Source organism: Scomber scombrus, chromosome 18, assembly GCF_963691925.1.
Source record: "Scomber scombrus chromosome 18, fScoSco1.1, whole genome shotgun sequence".
In the NCBI taxonomy this organism is placed as follows: domain Eukaryota; kingdom Metazoa; phylum Chordata; class Actinopteri; order Scombriformes; family Scombridae; genus Scomber; species Scomber scombrus.
The window spans coordinates 19,586,398-19,610,170 of NC_084987.1; the positions used below are offsets into that span (position 1 = coordinate 19,586,398).

Genomic DNA, 23,773 nt, shown 5'->3' on the forward strand with positions numbered 1-23,773 from the left:
AGACGGGAGACAAAAATTTGAATTCAAACCTTTTTATAATTTTACTGAATTGTCATTTTTCTTTTTTTTCTGATAATTTAAACCAAAAATAGTGAATGGAAATTCCGAGTAACAAAATATCACCCAACTTAAGGTAGTCATTTTAATTTTGATAGTGACTCCATTTTTTAGCAATTACCTGAATCCTAGATGATGATGATGAATTTCTTTTAAGCACATTAAAAAAAAACACAAAAAGTCTTGAAACATACAACTCAGGGACAGAAACAGGCAGTCCAAAAACATGTTGTCTTTTTTTATTGGCGTGACGGTCAGACTGCAGTCCAGAGACATTCAGTTAATAGACAGTGACACATCTCTGTACACAGCGTTTTTACACTGAAGAGGTCGAACACCTTCAGAACAGGAAGAAACAAATCAGAAGAAAACATGTTAAAGGGGTAGCACTCTACAAAATCAGTGTTTATTTACTTGTTTGTCGTTGGGGTTCAATTTCAATCATCGATATTATGGGGGAGAGGGGCAAATGTAACATCCATGCAATGTATTACACTGGAAAGCCCACAACTCATGGCACCAGCGTTACTACATATCACCTTTTATTATCTCAGTTTAACAAAACCACAGCATGATCACATAAAACTTAGATTTTTGTGCCGACGGCCCCTTTAAAAGTGGTTAAACAAAGTGTCTCCAACAAAGAGCGCATTCTAATTAATACATTTTATTAGTATTTTTTTTATTTTATTTCAGTAGTACAGGACAAACAAGACCCCGGACAGCATCACACACAGGTTCCATTTACTTCAATAACGTAGGCCTACTGAATTTTACAATCAACCAATACCACTGTAGTGTACATGGGCCAGAGCACGAAACACAGAGAATGCTTGTATTATTATTTTTTATCTACCACACTGACTGAAGAAGAGACTGAAGCATTGAGAACAATAATACAACCTGACCTGACAGTACCCCGAACTACCCAACAGGACCCCCATCAAACTTAATAACACCATCAATACCTCAGTTGCAGCCCACCACAGTTAAAGGGCTATACTGGTGGTTTTGCGTATTTTAGCACACTTGTGTTTACTTTCCATTATTACCAACCATTTTCCAAAACATGTTGTAAGATATTAAATAGATTTCCCTCCTCCCAGTATGAAAATAAACTATTATCGTGAATTGGTAATACCGTTGTGAGCAGGGACTAGGTTATGTTTTAAGTCAGACAACATAAAAAAAAGGCATAAAAGGTCAGTTTAAACATTTCATATCCAATGTCTCTGCAAGTTGATACCATTAACTAAAACAAATGGCTGTTTAAATCAGGTGGTCTAAAAACAGATTTGGTTCAGAAAATAGTCAGTAATATTCACTACACCCAACTCGTAGGGTGTCAGCTAAAACATGAACAACCTCCAGTATGTTCCTTTAACTGCACCAAACAGTACTCCACCAAACCTCCAAGTACCTGAAAGTATTTGGAAATCAACCAACCTAAAATCTCACTCCTTCACAGCCCTGCACCCAACAGTGTTGCACCCTTTACCAAACCAAAACCCTGAGCGGAAACGCCACTGGTTGTCCCTAAACAGGTGAATCAAATGTTTAAAAAATCATGCTCACAGGTAAATCTTAAATTGTCTTGGCACTGTTTTAAAAGACTACCATGAAATCATTTTAACCCTCCTCTACAACTATCTGACTCTTGTACATCTTTACTTTGTGAGCTAATAACCTCACCAATAGCAAGAAATTACTTCAGCACTGTCGCCTGTTTTGTGTGAATGGGTGTCTTTGCTTTCTTTTAGACAGTTCAGGATTCTGGGGTCAGATTTCTTCATGAAGGGTTAAGTTAGCTTTCTGGCTGCAGAAATATCGGATTTACAGTCAGCATTGCAGGACAGTTTCACCCTGGAGCTTTGCATGATGTACACACTGATGTACATGTGTGGCCGGTCGTCAGCCAACAAAGGATCACGAGGGTGAGATAATATCACTGAGGAAACAAAGAGCTGCTTGGGCGTATGAGCGCTTTTCTGACAATAAACTGTGATTAATATAACACACGAGGGACTTCTGTCAACGGCATCGACGGCGGGCGAATCTCACTTTCCAAAACATCTCGGAGTCAACTAAAGAATGACATAGTATTCAATATATATAATGAGTTCTGTACAATAATTTCATGCATTTTTATCATGATTACTTCTCAAACTCTGAGAGCCCCAGTTGTCCAATTGCAGCAGTGCCAAGCTCTGGTCAGCTGAGGGCGCTGTCAACATGGGATCAGATAGAAAAGCAGGCAAGGCATTCTACAGGTCAATTATATCACTCTAACATGAAGTTTTATATTTGGCTCTTTTCATCAAAAACAAACAAAAAATTAGTTTAATACTTTGTAATTTAGATATTTGATAATATATTTAGCAGAAAGCCTATTTTTATTTGGGGGGGGGTTAGGAAATTAATAAACCGTGGTAACAGACTTGCGATTTCCTCCTCTTCACTAAAACTCTGACAAACACATGTTCAAGAAAATAACTTTTATGCACCACAAAATTTAATTAACTACACACACACTTTTTTTTTGTCTCCACACACAAACAAGCAGACACATGTCTCATGCATGCTTATACGCGTGTGCATGTACACTCATTGCACGTTGACTTGTGCGCACACTCACGCGGTCTCTCACACACACACACCAAAATGACATATTCACTGATGGCGAGTGTACATAATCCACGACACAGAGACACAGCTACACACCGACATGGTTGGCATGGTTACTATCTACATCAGGGCCTTTGGTGACCCACATCCACCCGACCCTGTTGCCCTCTCACCATGGCAACAAATTCCAACCCCCTCTCCCTACCTCAAAAGCTGGACTGATCAATGAATTAGCCAGCTAGCAATCCTCAGCATCCTTATACCTTCTTTACCACACACAGATTTTTTTTCTTCTTTTGCCTGAGACTGTCCTGAATCCTCCAGCAACTTGCCCTCCCCTCACTAAACGAAAGGTCATCTGTTGCCCCCCCCTCCCTGCTTTGTGATCACATAAAATCCTACAGACATTAACAACAGAGTAGTAACGTGGTAATTAGAAGACAGCAATAAGAACACAGGGCAGTTTGGCAGCTTCTAAAACGTAAACATAAACGGACCTGACTTACCCCAAAATCTCCTTCACTCGCCCCTTTTTATATAGACGGCACTCCATATAGGACACTGTCTCAAATAACTCACTACATACATTCCTTGGCACAGAAATATAACACAGACTGAACACTGAGGGAATTTTATAAGCAGGGGTCGTGAGGCTTTTGCAATGCATTCGAGGAATATTTTGCATTGTGGTGGTGATTTCCTTTTAAACTGGGTTAAGATAATGATTCTACTAACCAGGAAGACCTTAAATACTTGAAAAGATTATATAGAAGCATTTTGATCAGTACAATTTGAATTAAATTAGTGATAAGTTTCTGCATATGAAACTTCACCAGGGGAGCTCAATTGAAGTCAACGATTTAAAAGTGTCAAATTTGCCTGAGATTTGTTAGTACCATTCAAAGACTAACATGTCATTTGAGACAGTGCCTAAAATTGGTCTAATCTGATGCTAACTACGCCTACTTACAGTACAGCTTATACCTACTTACATAAGAATGTGAGATATTGCACTTGGTCACAAAACATTGTCGTCTTTTTTTTTGTATTTTTTTTTTTTTTTTTACAGCATGTGGAAATCTACTAAATTAAGTCACTGTCTGAAACACACAGTACAGTATGGCACTTAGTTGATCTCTAAGTTTGGAAACATGCAGATTCAATACACATGATCACTTTTTTGACTGCAGCAGGGGAAGAGGGAGGAACAACCAGACCGCACTGGAGCGAAAACATTCCCCGTTAACTGTTTGGCATATGAAAGGGAATATTTTGACACTTTGTGAATGTGTTCAATGAATAAAAAGGAATAAGATGAAGGTGCTGTATGCATTTATTTTTAGTACTCTAACACTGCTTTGTGGTGGAGTCCCTCACTTGTTGATCCCTTCATCTCTTTTTCTTTGTGTTTGAATACTGCAAAGTGGCCTCCTTTTGTACAATTCCCCCTCTTGTCTTCTCTTTTCTCTCATCTGCTCTGATCTGAGGACACTGGAGTTCAGCACGCAGGTTTAGAAAAGCACAGATGAAGCTGGAATGTTAAAGATGGAAAGCGAGCAAGAGGAGGAATCAAAGAAGCAGAGGCGTTTTTTCTTTGACATGATTTGAAAACTCAGCCCAGATCAAAACAACTGCACGTGTAACATCACAGAAAGCAAATATCTTGAACTTTCTTTTCTTCCTTCTCCCCACCTTCCTCTTCCTCCTTCAGGTCTGTCTCATCTAGTAAATGGGAACCTGGTATGTGGGCGCTGCGTTGTTCTCGGTAAAGGGCGGGCTCTGGTAGGTTTCTGTGGTCTCGGTGGTGCCGCCTACTGGTGAATTGGAGGGGTACGGTTGGGTGGGCGCGCCACCGTCCATGTGCTCCGTGGTGAAAAGGGTCATATCTGTACCGAGCAGATACTTCTGGACTGCACGCACTGTTAGGCCAGCCTATGAGCAGCAAGGGGAAGAAGGGAGAGGCGGCAAAAGATGGAAAATATCAAAATAAACTTCTTCACAAGCCGCCAAAGTCATGAGAGCCAAGTTTTCACATCCTGATATTAGTTAGCCACCTTTCAAAGCAGTCTTTGTTAAAAGTTAAGCCTTGACTTGCCTCAAAATCATGAGAGAATAGAGCCCAATGGCTGGAAACTGAACCAATCGGACAGTGACGATGAGCTAAACTCATAAATCGCATTCATAAAGTCAGCCAACCTTTATGATTAAGCATGAGTCAGCAGATTCATGGCCAGTTTCTTACCTTAAATTGAGTCAGAAATTGATTGTGTTTTTGATATTTCAGGTCATGGATGGATTATTAAACAGAGCCTCTGATCTTGAGCCTCGGTTTGAAGTGGCTTTAATTAACATTTCTCTTTTGGAAAGTCAAAGGAGTCACTCAAACGTTGGGTCCTGCTCATGTTTTTCTCACCCTTGTCTGATCCAAAATGTTATTATATTAAATTTTTCTTAATATTTTTCCTACATAGTAGAGCTGCGTTCTTTGGTTACTGTTGTTGGTTGGTTAAAGACTGATTCTGTGGCCTGTGAACTATGCTCTGCCCCCATTAACAATGCCCCTAACTCAACTAAAAACCCATAGACATGTTCTAGAAATCATCAAATATGAGTAAACTAAGACTTGATTTTGGTTATTCAATCTACAGTATTTCATGCTGGATGTCTTTATTACTTTCAGAGAATGCCTATGTATGTAAGTATGTGTGTAGTTGCATGTTCTTACCCAGGTGATTATGGAGAAGAAAGAGAAGGCGATTGCAGCACGGGCTGCATCTGCCCCTTGGTTGAGCGGCAGCTCGTCAGCCGTGGTCCGAGACCACTGATTGGCCAGGAAGCAGAAACTTACAAAGTACAGGAAGGTCCAGAAACCTGCCAGATACCAGAGTGTTTGGAAAAATGATCAGGAGAGGGGTCATTTCCCAGCGTAAACACACAGTAAAGTATGACCTGCAAGTTTGATTTCTCTAATCCTAGCCACCTTTAAAGGTTTTTTGTTCCTTTAATAAATTAGAAATACTCTCATTTCTCCAACATCTTATGGTCAGTTCACAGGTTTCATTTCTCTTGTTGTTTTGTGATTAGAGAAACCAGTCATCTGAAACAAAGAAGTGGGCTTAAGTGAGACACGTGTGTGGCATTTCGGGGAAACCCAGGCTTTTGGATCCTGCATTTAACCACTGTTCAGATGTTGGTGTCTGCATGGCACTACAGTGTAAACACACTTTTAATATCACTGACACTGTCTGTTGTCTATTTGATGACTTGCAGGTTAATCATGAAATCTCCAAAGTGCAACTTGATTTTGCACATGATGTTGGATATTTTATTCTATTTTATTATTGTCTGTAATTTAGGTAATGTAGATTAGAACAGCAATTACTCATGCCGTTACACAATTTAGTATCCATAACATCCACTAAAATGGGTGTAGCTTCTTGAAGAGGACTTTCAGGTATTGTAATATATATTCTGGTGGCCAGAAGCTTAACAACAGGGGCCACAATAATTTAGAATAGACTTTTTAGGCAATCAATAATGTCGTCAGTGACACATTGAATTGATTTGGTATTTAGATAATACCAGAGTGCCAGCATGTGGTCAGAAAACCATTCCCAATAGATGCATTTGCGCTGGTTGGCATACGATTGGGGAAGTCTCAATGTTAGTAACACTTATGAATTTTATTTAAAACAATCAAGAAAACTTGTTGACATGACTCAGACACATCAGCGCAGTCTTACAGAATGATGTCTTAAAAAAAGAAAAAGAACCTCTGCGTATGACAGCACATGATTGCCAGCTCACCTGAGAAGCCGATCTCAAGCATGACAGCCTTCTTCCTGTCTTTGACAGAGCTGATGGAGGCAAACTTGAAGTCGAGCAAGAAGAAGAAGGAACACGCCAGCAGGCCCACCAGGCCCACGAACACACCGTAGTTGCACGCGTCCGCATTCTTGTTGAAGACACAGTGGAGACGCTCGCTGCCCATGTTCACATAACCTTCATTTACAATGGAGGCGAAGACCACCAGGGAAAAAATCTGCGCAAGGGGGACAGAGGAAGAAGAGGAGGGAATGGGACAAAATTGAGAAAAGGAAAAGGTAAGTGCTGCTTTAAACAAGCACCACATTGCACACACAAACACACAGTGTTGCAGGCTCACTGGAAACAGGACTGTGGCAGCACTACCCGAGAGCATCTCTTTGAGCGTGCTCGGACCAAAGGCATTAACCTAATTTCCTCCCTTTCTCTGTCTCTGACTGACTGAAGAGGTGGATGCTTCACTTCCCCTCAAGAATCACAAAGACCTGAGGCACTGTGTGTGTGTGTGTGTTTATGTGTATATAAACAACAAAGATAGTGTTATAGCTATGTGTGATACTATAAAACTCTATAAGTTCATCCCATTTTTTCATTTTAACAATAACGCCCCTCTTTTAAGTCTAATATCAAGTTAATTCTCCATCTTTGTTTCTCCCTCTGTTCTCACTTGCATACTGACACTGATCAGCTGACTAACACTTGATGGCAGAATAGGGCCATGTGACACATACACACACACACACACACACACACACACACACACACACACACACACACACACACACACACACACACACACACACATACAAACTCCCACTTGGGGGTTTGGGTCATATGACTGTGGAGGAACACACAATGGGATAATGTCGGAGCCACATTTTGAACTAATCACATGTGGTGGCGATAATCCCAGTAGATACACAGGTGCTTTTAGTCAATCAGCGTGAGAAAGCTGCTCCATCTCTGATAGGAAAAGAGAAACCTTTTCACTCATTTATTTGCGTGATTTTAAAAATATGACCACACATAGAGTGAGTGGTGGAAGAAAAACTGAATTTGAGTTTTTCTTCCCTTGTCTGTAATTCACATTTTTTAGTCCAGTCACCCGCCTTACCTGCTTTTACATTAAATAAACTTCTTACAGCTAACTATAGGATTTATTTTAAGTGCTGCAGCTTTTGAAACAGAGGAAATGAAAGTCTGTACCAGTCAAGAAAGTGAGAATAACTCACATTGGATTGTGGTTTATTGATGATGCTGATAGCTGGAAAAGTAAAACCTCTGATTCTGCTTACAGTGGATTTCTCACAAATGTTTAGAGAATTTCTCTTGTTATTTTTTACCTAACCAACTAGTAACCTCCATTGTAGCTGCCCTATAAATCTATAATCTTTGAATGTGATGTTTCTGTTCAGAGTAAAAACAACAACACACCAACAATCAACAAAACAGGCATTAAAATGTTGAATAACACGCATGAACGAAAGCTGTTTTACAATGACATTAATATGTGAATTAAAATGTGGATTTTACGTTTGAAGTAGATTCACACCATCTCTAGAAACATCTATACCTACACAATATGCATGTACAGTCTTGTATCAGTGTTTCATGTATAATAATGACAATAATAAACCTATGGGCTTGGAGCCAGAGGTTGCAGGCTAATTTCACTCTCTTGTATTAGATTGCTCCTCGGTGTGTTTCACAGAGAGAGATCCCTGCGCTGGTCTTCAGAAGACCTTCTCTGTGTCACCCAAAGGTGATGCGTTACATCAAACGTCAGGGCAAGACGCGTCTCCGTGGCCCTGCGTGCGTAATGATGATCGCGGACCAATCACAGGTTGGATGACGGAAGACGACCGTTTAGGGTAAATCAGCAAAAACATTAGCTGGAAATATGCTTGACATTATAAACGAAGAGATCATGTATGATAAATAGTGCTGTTTTATTTGAAAGGAAAAAAACAATCATAGTCGGCACGAAGAAGGAGAAAGACGAGGCTGAATATGGATCTATCTCTCTCATTTTCCACACAATCCGGGCCCGGTCTACTGCACATATTGGGCTGTATTTATTAAACATATTTAAAAATGAAGATGGGCGATGATAGGTCGGTTTCTGCCCCTGAACACATCTGTAGTAAAAAATCAGTCTCATGGTCAGGGTGTCAGATAACTACCAGGCCTTGGTTACACCCTGTACCGTGCCTATATGTCTATATAAATCCACTACAATCCCGTTCTAAACATTTAATCTATGGTTTCCGTTCACACACCTTATTGATCAATTATCGGTGGATTTCTAGGGTCTATATTTGCAGTGGGAACACGTCACGGGTCTCGCGCAGCAACGATAACGCACACACACACACACCAACACACAGCACCGTAAAAACGCGCTCTCACCCAGGACAGCGCTCTGAGGATGGTCTGCGGCTGTTTGGCAAAGGAAAGCGGGTCGATGGTAGACCCGGTCCGGCCCGCTCCGAACGATCCAACTCCGTCCATCTTCTCTCTCTCTCTCTCTCTCTCTCTCTCTCTCTCTCTCTCTCTCTCTCTCTCTCTCTCTCTCTCTCTCTCTCTCTCTCTCTCTCTCTCTCTCTCTTCTGCTCTCTCTCACTCTCTCTGTCTCTGTGCGCTCCTCGCGGCTCCACGCTCCCGGCTCCACGGCAGGATAGATGCGCTGCTGCTCTCTGCTGCTAGGGACGGGTCCTGCGCGCACCCGGTGGCGCGCATACAAAGATGTGGACGCGCCGAGTAGGGGACGTACCTGACCGACGTGCTCGTGCTTTACAGGCTGCTGGGATACAAAGATATTATCATAATATTATGTAATATCATATAAACATACTAAATGACAGGAACCTACAATAAAAAAATTCAAATAATGTCAAATTGATAAGCCTGTACTATCAAGCAAATAACACATTATGAAAATGTATGATTGAATTATATTTAAATTGGTTACCATGCTTACATAAATTGTAATAACATTAGGCTTTTAATAGATTAACCAGAGCCCGACCGATATATCCTTCAGCCCATATTATCAACGATATTGGTGTATTGCAGATATATTGGTATAGGTGCAGGCTATATGTTGACTCATATACGCCAATATATATATATATATATATATATATATATTAAATTCAAGTTTAATACATGCCATATGTTTTTGTTTTAGAAAAAAGTATAGTTATTTATAAAGATTAAATTCCCAGTGAAGTTTACTGTTTCAATGCACTAATGTCATCTCATAAAATAAAGTTTATTGTTAATCTGTAAAATATCATGCCTCCATTACCTAGACACGTGTCTCGTGTTTGAGGTATAATTGCAAAAAAAAAGTATGTATACATGATATGATTATATATCAATATTAGATTTTTTTTAGTCCCCAATATTAGTACCGGTATCGGCCCCAAGGACCCCCCTCCAAAGATTTAGAGGAGGTTGTGGGACTATTTCAACCTTGACTAGTGTCTGCACTTGTCCTCACAGGTACCATACAGCTCAACAACTTCCACCTGAAAGGCCGCACACGGGTCAAAAAAAGTCCACCTCTCCAACCACAGTAAAAAACACTCCATAATTAATTAACAGCTCTGCATACAAATCATCACAAAATGTGAGCTAATTGTGGGATCTACATTTCTAAAACCAAAAATTCCCAGAAAAAACTGAGACAGATGACATAAGCTCATTGTTTTTAATGGTAGTAATGCAGCCCTGGAACTATTATAAGAATTCAGTCAAAACTGGACTTCACTGTATAGTCTACACACAATATACTGACTGAAAAATCCTGCATGAAACTCTCATCAGTCACAAACACACTGAATTATGAAATATGGCACAGAGGAAAAAAGTCTCATGACAATGTAGCTGTGCCAAACACCACAAAATAGCATTTGAGAAGTGGAACAGTATAGTCACAAGTAACTTATCATGGGACATTTGCCAATTACTATCTTGACAAAACATGAACATAAGAGCTTGAGCACATTGGTACTGCAAGCTATTGTGTTGACTTGACCTGACTGTCAAATCCATGCATCCTGAATACTAACAAAGTATATGATACATTCAACACAATGTTGTAATTCTTTTTACAAAATCCACACACACAGGATATTAAAGTTGTATCATTTTAAATACTAATGATACTGATGATGCTGACATACAGTACAATGCACTTTACACCACTAGAGGTCAGTGACATCTTTTTCTATATTCAGTTTGTGACATTCTTGTTAATTAAAGGAGACAGTGTGCTTGTATTGGAAAAAAAGTAATTTAAAGCAGTGCTGATGGTTAATGCTGATTGTGGCCGATATACAATACAATGAATATGAATGTATCACTTATACAAAAACCATGAATAGGATCATGGTATCAGTAAAACAATCGGTAGCTGTGCAGCACTTCACTTGTACATGTGTCCTTTACTGGTTCTTTAAATAACACATTCATAATCACAGTGTTATTAATAACACACAGACAGATCAGGTCACATGGCTGAAGTGCCGGCCTCAAAGTCCTTTGACTAGAGTAGAAAAGAAGTAGAAGGTTCACGCAGGACTGCAACTCACAACTGTTTTAATTACACATTGATTCACTCATTTATTCATCAGTTTTATTAATGGTTCATTCTAAACGAAGGTGTACATTTGTCTGCTAAAAAAAAAAAAGTAGTGATGTGACACACATAAACACACACACGCACACACACACCAGAGAAAAATAAAGGCTGTATATCTGACTTATTAGATCATATTTTATTTATTTATTTATTTAAAGTGATGGCTCTGATGAATCCCTCATATAATTAAAAATATAGAATTTATATTTTTCATACGATAAAGGCTGGATATATTGTGTTATACTGGTTTTTCAAGGGTTAAACAAGACTTCAGCAGATAAAACACACTCTAAAAACAGGCCAGAGAACCAAGATTTTATTTGCTAAATCCAATTGTAATAACTTCCTGCTTAAACAAGCAAATCAGGGTCACAACTGGCAAGATTATCCAAAAGTCAAATTGGCAAAAAACACAAGCTTTGGTCTTTGATTTTGAAAACAAGAATTCCTGCATATTTAGGTTTCAGTCTACTTATTTCTAGGTCACACAAAACGCCATAATAATCAGAATTAACACCAGGTTTTCCCATGAGTCTTGGTCCTTACTTGAGAAACAGATAGGAATACTTATTTGCTTCGTATCCTTAAGTTTATTACCAGATCATTTATATTAACGAACCACAAAACAAGAAAATATAAGATCTATCATTCATCTCTCTTCAAGTTTCTCCAAAACAGAGACCTGAGCTCCACATTGTGGTTTTGCACTGGAGGGAGGAACTTTTCCTCTTGAGTCTCAGCTCAGTCCTCATGTCTCTCAGCACTCATACAAGAGCTCTCAGTCACAGGAACCATCCTTCCATCCATCTTTCCACCTCTCATCCACGCGTGAGCAGTCGAACTTGGATTTGCCCAGCCGGACGTTGATGTCATTATGGAGATAACATAGCCACTGAGATAGAGCATGGCGACTGCTGGTGTCCGGCTGATTGGTTTTCAATCTGTGGGGAGGAAATGATGTCATTCGAAAATGGCTTTGTAACATCTTGACATGTGAAAATGGAACAGCTTCAGATCTGCTTGAGATTAAAATAAAGATAAGCAGATATAGCAGTGTCTTTGGGCCCTTCCAGTTTCAGATATGGAAATGACACAGCACTAAAAATGGAAAACCACCATAGTTTAATGTTTTTTTTCCCTTTTGAAAATAAGTCCTCACTGCAGAAACTTCCAAAGAATATATTGCTGTAATTATTATGTAATAAAATGTTGTTTTTTAATGTTATTCAAAGATTAAAGATTTAAATTGCCTTTAGGACTTTGAAGGTCTTAATTTTGGTTTGAGAAAATTCTGTTATTAAATTCATTATTATCAATCATAGATCCCAAAGCATACAGTATATATAATGATTTATTTGCCCTTTAGAAGACCATGCGGATTTGTATGTTTTGGCCCACTTTCTGTATATCAGCTACTTAAGGCTGAGCGATATGGACAAAATCAAATATCACAATATTTTTGACCAAATACATCATTATCACTCTTTTGACAATACTGTAGGAATGACTATTGGTGCTTTCACAAATGTTTACAAAATGAGGTTTTTGATAAATAATCAGCAGCAATATGGATATGACTATATGTAAAGGTAAATAATAGACAGCCTGATAAGTTCATATTTCATCAAAAAACAATAAAGAAACTTATAAAAAACTATTCTAACCTGCCCCTGAGGTCTTCTGCACATTCATCACAAGGGAAAAACTTGGAGAAAAGGTTGATGAACTGCCCCATCTCTTGCTGCTGGGTGGTAGATGGTTGATCGGGGTAATATGCTGCCATGGTGTGCAGGAATGACCAGGTGTTGCGCCCCAACTCTTCCCTGTCCAGTGGACACTGTGGGTCTTGTGGCTCTGACCCTTCAGCTCGGGTTTCCTGCAGGTGTTAAGAGAGACATTTAAAAACTGAGCCACACACAGCAGAGCCAGCCAGTAATTCAAAGAGACGTAGACAGAGCAGACAACTGCATTATGTCCTCTGTTTAAGTAAAATATGTCACTTAGAGAGATCAGTGTCTATTAATTACACAACATACATTTAGGTAGATTTTGACATCATTTCTGAACAGGGGCTTTTTATACTGTAGATTAAAATCCCATTTTAACATCTATGGGTCATGACATAACAACAGACAAACTTTGTAATGAAGCACCAGGGAACAAAACTGAAAGACAATGTGAGTTAAACAATAACATTAATTCATAAACCACAATGTCATGTCATCTCATGTCACCTGTGCCGCAGTTGTCGTCTGCTTCTTCTGCACCTTCATCCACGATTTAAAGTCCGTACAAGCCCTGCATGGCTTCTTTTTCATTCCCCCGGTTTGCTCCTGCTCCTTACCGGAGCTGTCCTCCGACGGTTTGCCGGTCACTGCAAACGGGAAACCTTCAAACCCGGGCGGGCTGGAGGCCGGTGGTCCCCTCGGTGCAGCCATGTTAGCTACTAATTCTCTGACCCGCAATGTTTAAGATATATACATCAGTTGATAGACATTGTCGCTCTTTAATATTTACTGTACCGCACAGACAACGCCATGCTCTCAGGTTCTGACTGAGGTGAGAGATGAATACCCGTCAGAGATGTGTTTCCTAGTTTCTGTCGGACCGTCAAAGGGGACGGGACTAGTTCCGGTGGGTGATGTCAGTAGTCCGTGCATGCCGCAGAGTGTAGCCCCTGTCAAAGCGTAAATGTTTATTATTTAACAACATTTCAAACTGTTGCCATTGCTCGTGTTGAATGCGGGTGCTCATTTAAAGCCATACGTGTTGAGTCGCTGCTTTTTTGTTGCGTTTTGTCAACTGTTTAGTCGGTTAGCTGCGTTAGCCGGGTGGGCTAACAAAGCTAATAAGTTAACTGTGGAGTGACACGTTTTCTGTTTTTGTGTTTTCCCCCTGACAGTGTAGCTGTTACCCACCCACACCGCCACAATGGGGATCTTGGAGAAAATCTCGGAAATAGAGAAAGAAATCGCTCGGACGCAGAAAAACAAAGGTAATAAAGAGCAGACTGGGCTAACCGCTAGCTAGGTATAACATGGGTTAACTTGGTGACCAGCTTTGTTTTTGTGTGTCTGTCTATGTGTTTGTGTGTGTATTAGAGTGTTATTAACATATCACACTCACTCATACAATTGTAAACCAGTGACATTGCAGGAAAGTCATGAAAATAATTGTTATATCACTGTGGGACATTTGCTGACACATTGTATGATAGATTTGTGTATCATTTGCACACATGACATGGGAACTAAGTGGTCAAAATGAGCAGAAAAAGTTCACTCTATTTTATTCCATTCATTCCTCCAGCCACTGAGTACCATCTGGGTTTGCTCAAGGCCAAGCTCGCCAAATACAGAGCTCAACTTCTAGAGCCCTCCAAGTCAGCGGGGGCCAAAGGAGAGGGCTTCGATGTGATGAAATCTGGAGATGCCCGTGTTGCTCTCATTGGTTTCCCCTCTGTGGGTAAGGTACGTCAACACGGTGGGTCGCAGGCTGTGTTTTCTGGTCTGGCTATGACAAACATGGTCCGTAGAGAGTCGCACTAAGGCATCTTTAAAAAGCAGCCCAACTCTTAATGTGTTTGTTCGTTAGAGGTAGTCCGTTAACTCAGGTGCCATCCAAATCAAAACACATTTTTGGTTCATACAACAGCTTAACAACAAGAAAACATGATCCAGTACAGATAAAAGTACATATTTGAGTTAACCCATACTTACTAATAAACCAAAACATTTCATTTGATCTATTTCATCTTTTTCATCTTCCCAAACACGCAGACAATTTTCTGTAAAATATAGAGGTTCTGACTTTATGTAACCGTTTAAAATAGTTTAGAGCATATTTTTAAAAAGTCTTTAATCTCTGTTTTATGATCTTGTGTCATCATTTGTTTTATAACATATATATTTTTAACAGTATGAATAGTGCTTTTTTACTTGTTCATTTAAATACAGCTTAAGTGTTATTTTGCATTCAATTTTTTTGTCATTTATTTGATTTGAACATCTGCAAATAAAAAAAACTTGAGCTCTATCTTAAATAAAAAATAGGTTTATTGAAACATTTCCAGCTTAATCATGAGAAGCAAAATATATTGTGATCTCCTGGACCTCAGCTTCATTTAGTCATCATTTGTTTCAGGGAAGCAGGCCAAAGACACTACAAAATAATACAATTATAACATTACTACATTACTACAAAAAATCTTAATAATGTATCCCTGTGTATTGTCCTGCAGTCCACCTTCCTCAGTTTGATGACGTCAACAGCCAGTGAAGCTGCGTCCTACGAGTTCACCACTCTCACCTGCATACCTGGTGTCATAGAGGTACACACGTTCACATCAACACATATCATCACACTTGCAATGTTAAACTGTGAGTAACAACACAATCTGACACTTGTGCTGTTATTCGTTTCTCTTCAGTACAATGGGGCCAACATCCAGCTGCTAGATTTGCCCGGAATCATTGAGGGTGCTGCCCAAGGTAGGTTTCCACATTTCTGAGTTGTGTTTACTGAAACCTGAGTGAGTTGTCGGACATCTGTTTGATTATTATGGATTCATGTGATCAGAATTAATAATGAGGGATTATAAACAAGCAAAATAGTTTATAATTTAGATGTTACTGCTCCTAATGATGAAAAAACATACTTTTTATAGGTAAGGGTAGAGGTCGTCAAGTCATTGCTGTTGCCAGGACAGCAGATGTCGTCGTCATGATGTTGGACGCCACCAAAGGAGACGTTCAGAGGTGTGTGTGTGAGGGAGTTAGTTGGAGGGGGTTTCATGGATATATGCCTTTTTTTGATCAACACCATATTGCTTTTAATTTCTTTTATCTCTCTAGAGAACTTTTAGAAAAAGAGTTGGAGTCAGTGGGCATCAGACTGAACAGGACGAAACCCAATATTTATTTCAAGGTAAAGTTTCCATTTTCTCCTTTTCTTACAGTACTTAAAAGGTTTGTTGTTAATTTCAGGGGACCATGAACAATAAACTGACAAGCATGGAAATTTGATTATTAGTTTTTAAGAAACTTTGTCATGAGATGTCATTCTATATTCAAGTTGTCATATTAAACTTGGTCAATATGACTTTTCTTCTTTTTTTTGTCTCTCTCTCCAGCCTAAGAAAGGTGGCGGCCTCTCCTACAACTCCACAGTTCCTCTCACCCACTGCTCAGAGAAGCTCGTTCAGCTCATCCTTCACGAATACAGTATCCTTCACTCTGCCTGTGTGTCTGAAGTTGCAGGACACACAGAAAATAATCAACTCAGCCAACACGTGCCGTATATTCCCATCTCCAGAGTTGAAAATTAAATTCATTGGTGATCTTGAAATTGGTCACTTTACACAATTTCCAGATGTAGGTTTACAAGTTGTGTGAAGCAGATTATTATGGAGAACATTTACTTAAAACTATAAAAGTACATTCAGCGACCACAGAGTAAATAATTGTGTTGGTCCATGCAATGTCATGGAAGTCATAGAGTATGTGTCAGTGTTTCTCTCATATACTGTTTCAGTCTCCTTGTAATTTCATTCCTATCAGCTTGTTTTATATGGTATATGGTTGATTTCTTAACGCTCCTCCTCAGAAATCTTTAACGCAGAGGTCCTCTTCAGGGAGGACAGCACTCCAGACGAGTTCATCGATGTCATAGTTGGGAACAGAGTTTACATGCCGTGCCTTTATGTATGTCACTACTCGTCATCTGTGCTCTATCCCAGTGTCTAAAATGTACATTGTTTAGAGGCCTCCTAATTTAGTTTTTAGGAAATGTGTTGGTTTGAAAGTCCAGAGAGGGTTTTCTGCCCTTAAATGAAAATATTACAATTACTACAATTGGAGGTACAAGGTTTTGAGTTTTGAATGTTTTCGAGCTTGAGTATATTTGTTTTGTAGACTCTTTTCCCCCCCCCTAATATGGTTTTGTGGTCTACAGGTGTACAATAAGGTGGATCAAATCTCCATCGAGGAGGTGGACCGCCTGGCTCGCAGATCTCACAGTGTTGTCATCAGGTCAGACATCTAAATGTGTTTGTGTATGACCGTCGTTTTGATTGTGCTCTCTTTATGTATGCACGTAATATCTTAATCGCTTCCTCCCTTTTCTGTTCACCTGTGTATTTCAGCTGTGGCATGAAGCTGAACCTGGATTACCTCTTGGAGAGGTTGTGGGAGTACCTGGCTCTCATTTGCATTTATACAAAGAAAAGAGGAGGTAGACAGACACACGCACTTAGTTTTGCACTAGATTGTTACATACACATGAATGCACGACTTCTAGCATAAATCTGTATTTATTTCTTTTTTCTCCATCAGAGCGCCCAGACTTTAATGATGCCATCATTATGAGAAGAGGAGCAAGTGTAGAACATGTGGTAAGTAACACACACATGTATGCATTTAAATATTGTAGATATAAAGATAAGACAGTTGATGATGTGTTTCCTGTTTTGCTTTCTGCCTGCAGTGCCATCGAATCCACAGAACCTTAGTCGGCCAGTTCAAATACGCTCTGGTTTGGGTAAGTTGTGTCAGGTTTGCAGAGGCAGTGACCTTCAGAAAATTTACACATTTGCCTTTTGTCCCATAAACTGTTTGAACTAACTCCCTCATGTTGACCTGCTCACTTGAATAAACAGACAGTTTATAGATACGGGGCATTAGAGGTACAGTGACTGCTGTGCTTGTAATGGTGGCTTTTCTACAAGGGTAATGATGCACAAAACTCACAGTTGGATAAATACTGTAATGCAGTAATGCAATTGTGATTCAATGTGTTTTTGTTCAGTGGGGAGAGCAGAAGATAATGTTTCTTAATGCTGTCAGCACTAAACAGTGACTCATCATATTTCCTGTTTGCATTAATATTAGCATGTGGTCAGTGAGTAAAGCTAACAGCACACAAAAGGTAACAACTACATTATAAATGAATACAGTGATTTTTACCTGCTGTAAAATCTCAGTAACAATTTTCCATTAAATTAGTCTTGTAGAAATAGTTGTCTTTGAAAATGCGACCCCTGTCTCTACAGACCAGAGGTATTGACGATAACTGTGATATTTAAAAAATGAAGTGTTGATATGTTGTTAATACACATGTAATAGTAATAATCCAGCACCTTACATCAATTCTGTGTCTTTATGTTCTCGCTAGTGTAATGGTGTAATTTTTTTGTTTTATGTCCATTGGTACATACTTTTATTCATTTGTGAAGTACATTAATTCCTTTCATACTGACAAAATAGTGAACTGTCAACATTAGTACAAAATATATTATATATATCATATAATTAGGACACAGTATCTCCAAACTGTAAGTAAGCTACATAACTGCAGCTTCAGCTTCATTAAATGTTCATTTTCACAGCTTTGACCTCAGTAATCACAGTTTCAGCTCATATAATTACTCACTCATAAGCAATAATAACTTTGGTTTATTTATGCAAGGGAAGCACTGACAGTTATGGTCACTAGTGTGACTAGTGTTTTCTCAATTTCTTAAAAATGCCTCGCTATGAGCTTCACAATTGTTGCCTTGATATGTCAGAAGCAGAGTAGTGCAGAGGACAAGACACATTTCATCTCAAACTCCATAAACAAAAGTAAGTATTTCTACAGCTACAACAGTTTGTATTTTTCATGCCTTATTTGTATTATACATAAGTCATAGTTTTATTCTTAAGTCACTGTTAGGGCACTGTTGAGTTTCACAGGTAACTTGGCTCACTTAGTGGTTTACTAGCTTTGAAACACAAAGCTTCTGCTCTGAACTGTGCTGTCTGTTGGTCTTTCAGGGAACCAGCACCAAGTACAGTCCTCAGAGGGTTGGCCTGACACACATCATGGAGCACGAAGACGTCATCCAAGTCGTTAAGAAGTAAAACACAAGTCTCTGATTGGACAGAGGAGAAAACAAGCAGGAGGAGACACACTTTTGCTGCTGGAGGAGTTACAGTGGGGAAAAAGATTAAACAAAATCACTGTACAATAGATATACAGCAATGGGAAAAAGCCGCCATTCTTATTTTGTATATGAAAATTAACAGAAACAACGCATTGAAGAGACGGACCAGATTTCAGTTGGTTGTAGGCTGGAACTGATGTATTTACCTTTAGACAAAGATGATGCATTGATACAGAACGTCAAAGTGAGGTGAAAAGAATAAAGTCCATAAAACCTTAAATGAATCCTACTGTTAGTTTTTGTTCTTATCAGTTTCAGCTTTATATATGATTGTATATTTTAAGTACATCTCACCTGGACTTGACTGAGACACATGTACATATTCCACTAGTAAACTTAGGACCTTCAGAGGAAGCTGGAACTTCTTTCAGACTGCATGATGTAGCTCAGCCTGAGGGGAGACATCTGCTTTTTTTTAACAGTTGGTGTTTCAGAGACATGATCAATTACATTTGGATGATTATTCAGGGTGTATTATGTGGAAATGATTAACTATAAGAAAAGGTCAAGAAGGGATTTAGTTGACAAAAATGGAAGATTCTAATGCAGGCATGATATTTTAAAGTTTAACAATGAACTTTATTGTGTAAAATTAACTGGGAATTTAATAGCTATGAGTAAGAAACCGACATATATTAAACTTGAATTAGGGAAAATGAGCAACTATACATACAACGCTGCCTATATCATTTAAATTAAATCAGGGCAATTGGATAACATACACGCCAATACTGATATGTCTGTGATAGGCCAATATTGGCCAATAATATCAACTGACCGGTTGGGCACTAAATAATACTTTCCAAAACACCCTGAAATGATCATTACCTTAATGTCATAACACCATATAATGCATTATCCTTGATATAATTTAAAAATAATTATATAAAAGTTCATATTTCCCCATACATTATGCTCTCCAACCTTTTTATTATCCTTAACAACTCTGCAAAACCAGCAGATCCAAAAGCCTGGCTTATGAACACGGCTTATAGAAGCATAATTGTAGATAAGAATCAACATAAAGTCAAAAATGTCATTAAAAGTGCACTGCTGTACTTCACTGTAATAATATGTTCTGACAGGAGTTGTTCAGGTTAGCATCCTGCTCATCTTGCCTCCTCCTCAGCATTGCAGCAGGTGAGGGTCATTCACCTCTGACCCCTCCCCACTATCTCCATCCCTGCAGCCCAGCTGTTTGTGTCGCTGTCTCCGGGGCCCCAAGGCAGGCCGACCATTTGTCTTTCAGAAAGTATGCACTCACCCATTCACTAGCACACACTCACACGCACACACACACAAGCACAATAGCACCATTAAAAATTCACAAGCATCTCTTTGGTCTAGGAGAGGGGGACAGAGTGGGAGGCTTAGCGGAAGAGAGAGAGAGAGAGGGGCTGTGAGTTAACGCCGCTGGCCTCGAAGATGCTTAAAGATGAGTTGTCGTTGTGGATGGTGGATGGAGACATTCTGCTTCGGAATAACCTGAAGGGGAGAGGAATGATGGAGGGATAATATCGTGGAGAGAAAAATAGAAGGAGAAACAAAGGTACGGTGAATGGGTGTGTATTGTGTGGAGCAGGCATGACACTTGATGCTGCTTGGCTCCATATGGCATGGCTAAGTGTGAGCAAATGTGTGTGTGTGTGTGGTGGTGGCAGTATTCATAAGCCAGACTTGTCTGTTTTATTCTTTTATAAGTAATTTGGTATGTTGTTTAAAGCTGTAAGTTGAATTTATAGATGTGAATTTGGTCTATTTGAGTTCAAGGCAGCATAGAATGTAGTTTACATCCTGGACTCTAACCCATCTAGCTCCTTTTCAACAGATTCAGTGTACGTTTGTGGTGTGTAGTGTGTATTAACCTATTTTTTTATTTGACACATTAAAGACTGAGCTGTAAATAAGCCAACACCAGTAGTTCCTCTATGAATCATTGTCATTGCACAGTGTGTTACTTTACTAAAACTTTAGAGCTCCTATTGTCAGTGTTACAGCAGTAATTTTATATCATCCACGCATGAACATACACAAAGCAGCTGAATTCCATGCAAAAAGTCATCGCTGCTGACCACAAATATGAGTTTGCAACCTTGACTGTAATTTATTTTTTATCTTTTCCTGACTAGACTTAATATAACAAGCTTATCTTTGTATAATTGACTTGTACACAGTATTATAAACTAACAAGTATTCAAGGATTCAAAGGCCTTATTGTCATACACAAAAATAAATGTAATGAAATTCTTAGTTGGATGGTCAATTACTCCATATAAAATAGATGTAAGTATAGGGGACTTGATGGATGAGAGACTGAGCTGATGAGGCTTTAATGATCCAGCAGTACGACCTCATGGTTAATTGGCTGATACCTAAGAGTTCATTTCTCCTCAGTTTAACAACAATAATTACACGTCAGATTTCATATCATGTTACAAATTGCGCAAATTAGCAGCGGTGTCTTGTGTAGTTCTTGTGCAGTTTCTTGCTCCACCACTGCCTCGGCATGATTTGGAAAAGGATACGTTGACATCTTGCATCACTTTTTAAAGTAAATCTTCAGTAGTTTTTAGATATGAGAATAACTGTAGATGTTAAGGTTTTAAAACTTTTTTGAATGATATCATTTTAATAGTGAAAATATATCAGAATGGAAGTCATTACTATATGTGTCTTTTCTGTGGCTGATGTTTCAGCATTGAGCTGTGCTCTTGCAGCGACTTCACCACAGTCTGTTTCACCACAGGAAGGCAGAGCTTGGGTTTGGTGAATTGAGCATTTGCTGTAATCTGTAGTTACATCCTACTGAAGTTGGCAGTACAGATTATTTTTTTCTGTTTTGCTGGTTCTCTTCTCTTCTCTTGATGGTGCCACAATTCATCACTAGTATTAATCCAACTTGTACGTTTGTACTGCATGTTGTTTTTATTGTATATCTTTCATGTGCTGCAACTTCTTCCCTATCTCCGAGACAAATTTCTCCCTAGTGGAGACCAATAAAGTAACCTAACCTAAACTAACTTTAAGTGTAAAAATCTACTCTCCGATCACCTGCTGTTTACTGTTTATATTGCATCTACATTATTGAGTCTTAAGTGTTGCTGAAAGATTTTGCCTAGTAAACTGCTGTAGCAAACAATGAGAAAATGTGTCAGCATTTAAGAGGTGTATCAGGACTCTGATTACTTTGCCACTTCTGCCCTCTTGTGCTTCAGCCTGCTCATTACATGAAGCTGCTGCAACCAAGTTATTACAACATGTGGTCAATTTGAACACATGAAAGCACAGAAGAGAGAAACTAATCACAGACTCACTGAAGGCTGAAATGTTCCGATATTCATTTTATGAGTTAGAGTTAAGCTAAATTTGCCCTATAATGAAATGATTGAGGAGTTAGATTAAATTGAAACCAACTAGTTTGAGGTCATACATGTTGGTATTTTAGGAAGATTTAGATTTTGACTTCAGAATCAATACAGGTGTATTGATTACAGTGTATGTGTCTTCTCAACTTTGTCTTGGTTTTCAACAGGGATTGGTGCACATAGTGATTTTTTTTTGTTTCCTCTCCAAAAAAGCAGATTTATCCACATGTACACATAGTTAGTCTTTTATGTTGTCAGAAAATCTTCTCTACACACCAAACTACAAGTACAACCAACATTACAAAAGGCTCAGCATGGACCTTTATAGAGCTGTTTTCTATAGACATACAGGGATTTTGTGAACAATTGATAGTCATGTTGATAGTCTCGTTAGTGTGTGTCTGTACTGAGTATATTTACCTTTGTGTTTTACATGCTTATTTGACTACATGTGCCTTTGTGTAATTAGCAAATCTCTCTTGAACAAGTGGTCGGGTTGTTTTCTGTACATCTCGTGCACTGATGTTTGTCTGTATGGATAACCTAGTCAATTGATGCACATAAAGAAGCACGCACTGAGAAACACACTAATCCAGCACTCAGTCAGTCTCTCATACATAAAGTTACAGAAAACACAACTTTGATTTTTAACAGTTTGTAGTTTTTGTTTCATAATTCATCAACTAAAATCTTCTTAAAAGTAAATTTAAGATGATAGAAAAGACACTGTTGCATCTTTTTTGGGAGTAAACATTAAAGGATTTTTACATCAAACATAGTCCAAATAGTTATAGGATATTCAGGTTTTACATGCACACAAAAAAACAACAAAAAACAAGGAAAGATGGTGTGTTTATGTATATAAAAACTAAGTCAAAACCTGAAAGTTAACCTTTTAAACACATTTGTCATATTTAGTAACTTGTAAACATTTTGTATGTTGTGTAAGTCAGTATTTTGTGTCTTAAAAGTAATGTGCCCACAAACTCCTTGAACCACATCACAGAAACTCTACTTTTCTTCATTAACTTACATGATTACCTTACCTGTAAAATCCCTGAGGTAATGCTGATGAAAATGAAAGGTGTGGTGTGTGCTGTTACTGGATAGCTAGGAACACAGCACAAATTACACTATTAGACTATTAGTAATCCGCTGTGATTAGGGTAACATTGAAAAAATCTCCACCCACATGCTGTGCGTGCGTGTGTGTATGTGAGTGAAGAGTACTGATAAGGCTCCCCAACACACACACACACCACACACATGCCT

At 38.8% G+C, this 23,773-nt stretch overlaps 3 protein-coding genes across 5 annotated transcripts; 1 reads left to right on the forward strand and 2 right to left on the reverse strand.

Moving 5' to 3' along the window:
- Positions 1–4,293: 4,293 nt before the first annotated feature.
- Positions 4,294–9,018, reverse strand: syngr3a (synaptogyrin 3a). Its single transcript, XM_062438971.1, has 4 exons — positions 8,917–9,018; positions 6,490–6,724; positions 5,408–5,553; positions 4,294–4,614 (listed from the first exon to the last, which is right to left on the reverse strand). The coding sequence occupies exons 1-4, from the start codon at positions 9,016–9,018 to the stop codon at positions 4,405–4,407; spliced, it is 693 nt and encodes a 230-aa protein (XP_062294955.1). The 3' UTR covers positions 4,294–4,404.
- Positions 9,019–11,361: 2,343 nt separating this feature from the next.
- On the reverse strand, positions 11,362–13,636 carry gfer (growth factor, augmenter of liver regeneration (ERV1 homolog, S. cerevisiae)). Its single transcript, XM_062438826.1, has 3 exons — positions 13,390–13,636; positions 12,820–13,031; positions 11,362–12,096 (listed from the first exon to the last, which is right to left on the reverse strand). Exons 1-3 carry the CDS (start codon positions 13,591–13,593, stop codon positions 11,934–11,936), a joined length of 579 nt encoding a protein of 192 aa, XP_062294810.1. The 5' UTR covers positions 13,594–13,636; the 3' UTR covers positions 11,362–11,933.
- An 82-nt stretch (positions 13,637–13,718) lies between these two features.
- Positions 13,719–19,356, forward strand: drg2 (developmentally regulated GTP binding protein 2). Of its 3 annotated transcripts, none has more exons than XM_062438824.1 (14): positions 13,719–13,789; positions 14,058–14,150; positions 14,465–14,625; positions 15,396–15,485; positions 15,585–15,645; positions 15,822–15,912; positions 16,009–16,081; positions 16,287–16,377; positions 16,760–16,857; positions 17,108–17,184; positions 17,298–17,386; positions 17,488–17,546; positions 17,639–17,692; positions 18,967–19,356. In XM_062438824.1, exons 2-14 carry the CDS (start codon positions 14,087–14,089, stop codon positions 19,051–19,053), a joined length of 1,095 nt encoding a protein of 364 aa, XP_062294808.1. In that variant the 5' UTR covers positions 13,719–13,789; positions 14,058–14,086; the 3' UTR covers positions 19,054–19,356. The 3 variants fall into 3 exon arrangements, with proteins under 3 accessions (XP_062294808.1, XP_062294806.1, XP_062294809.1); XM_062438822.1 differs by having other exon boundaries at positions 13,771–13,842; XM_062438825.1 differs by lacking the exon at positions 13,719–13,789 and adding an exon at positions 13,818–13,921.
- Positions 19,357–23,773: the final 4,417 nt, after the last annotated feature.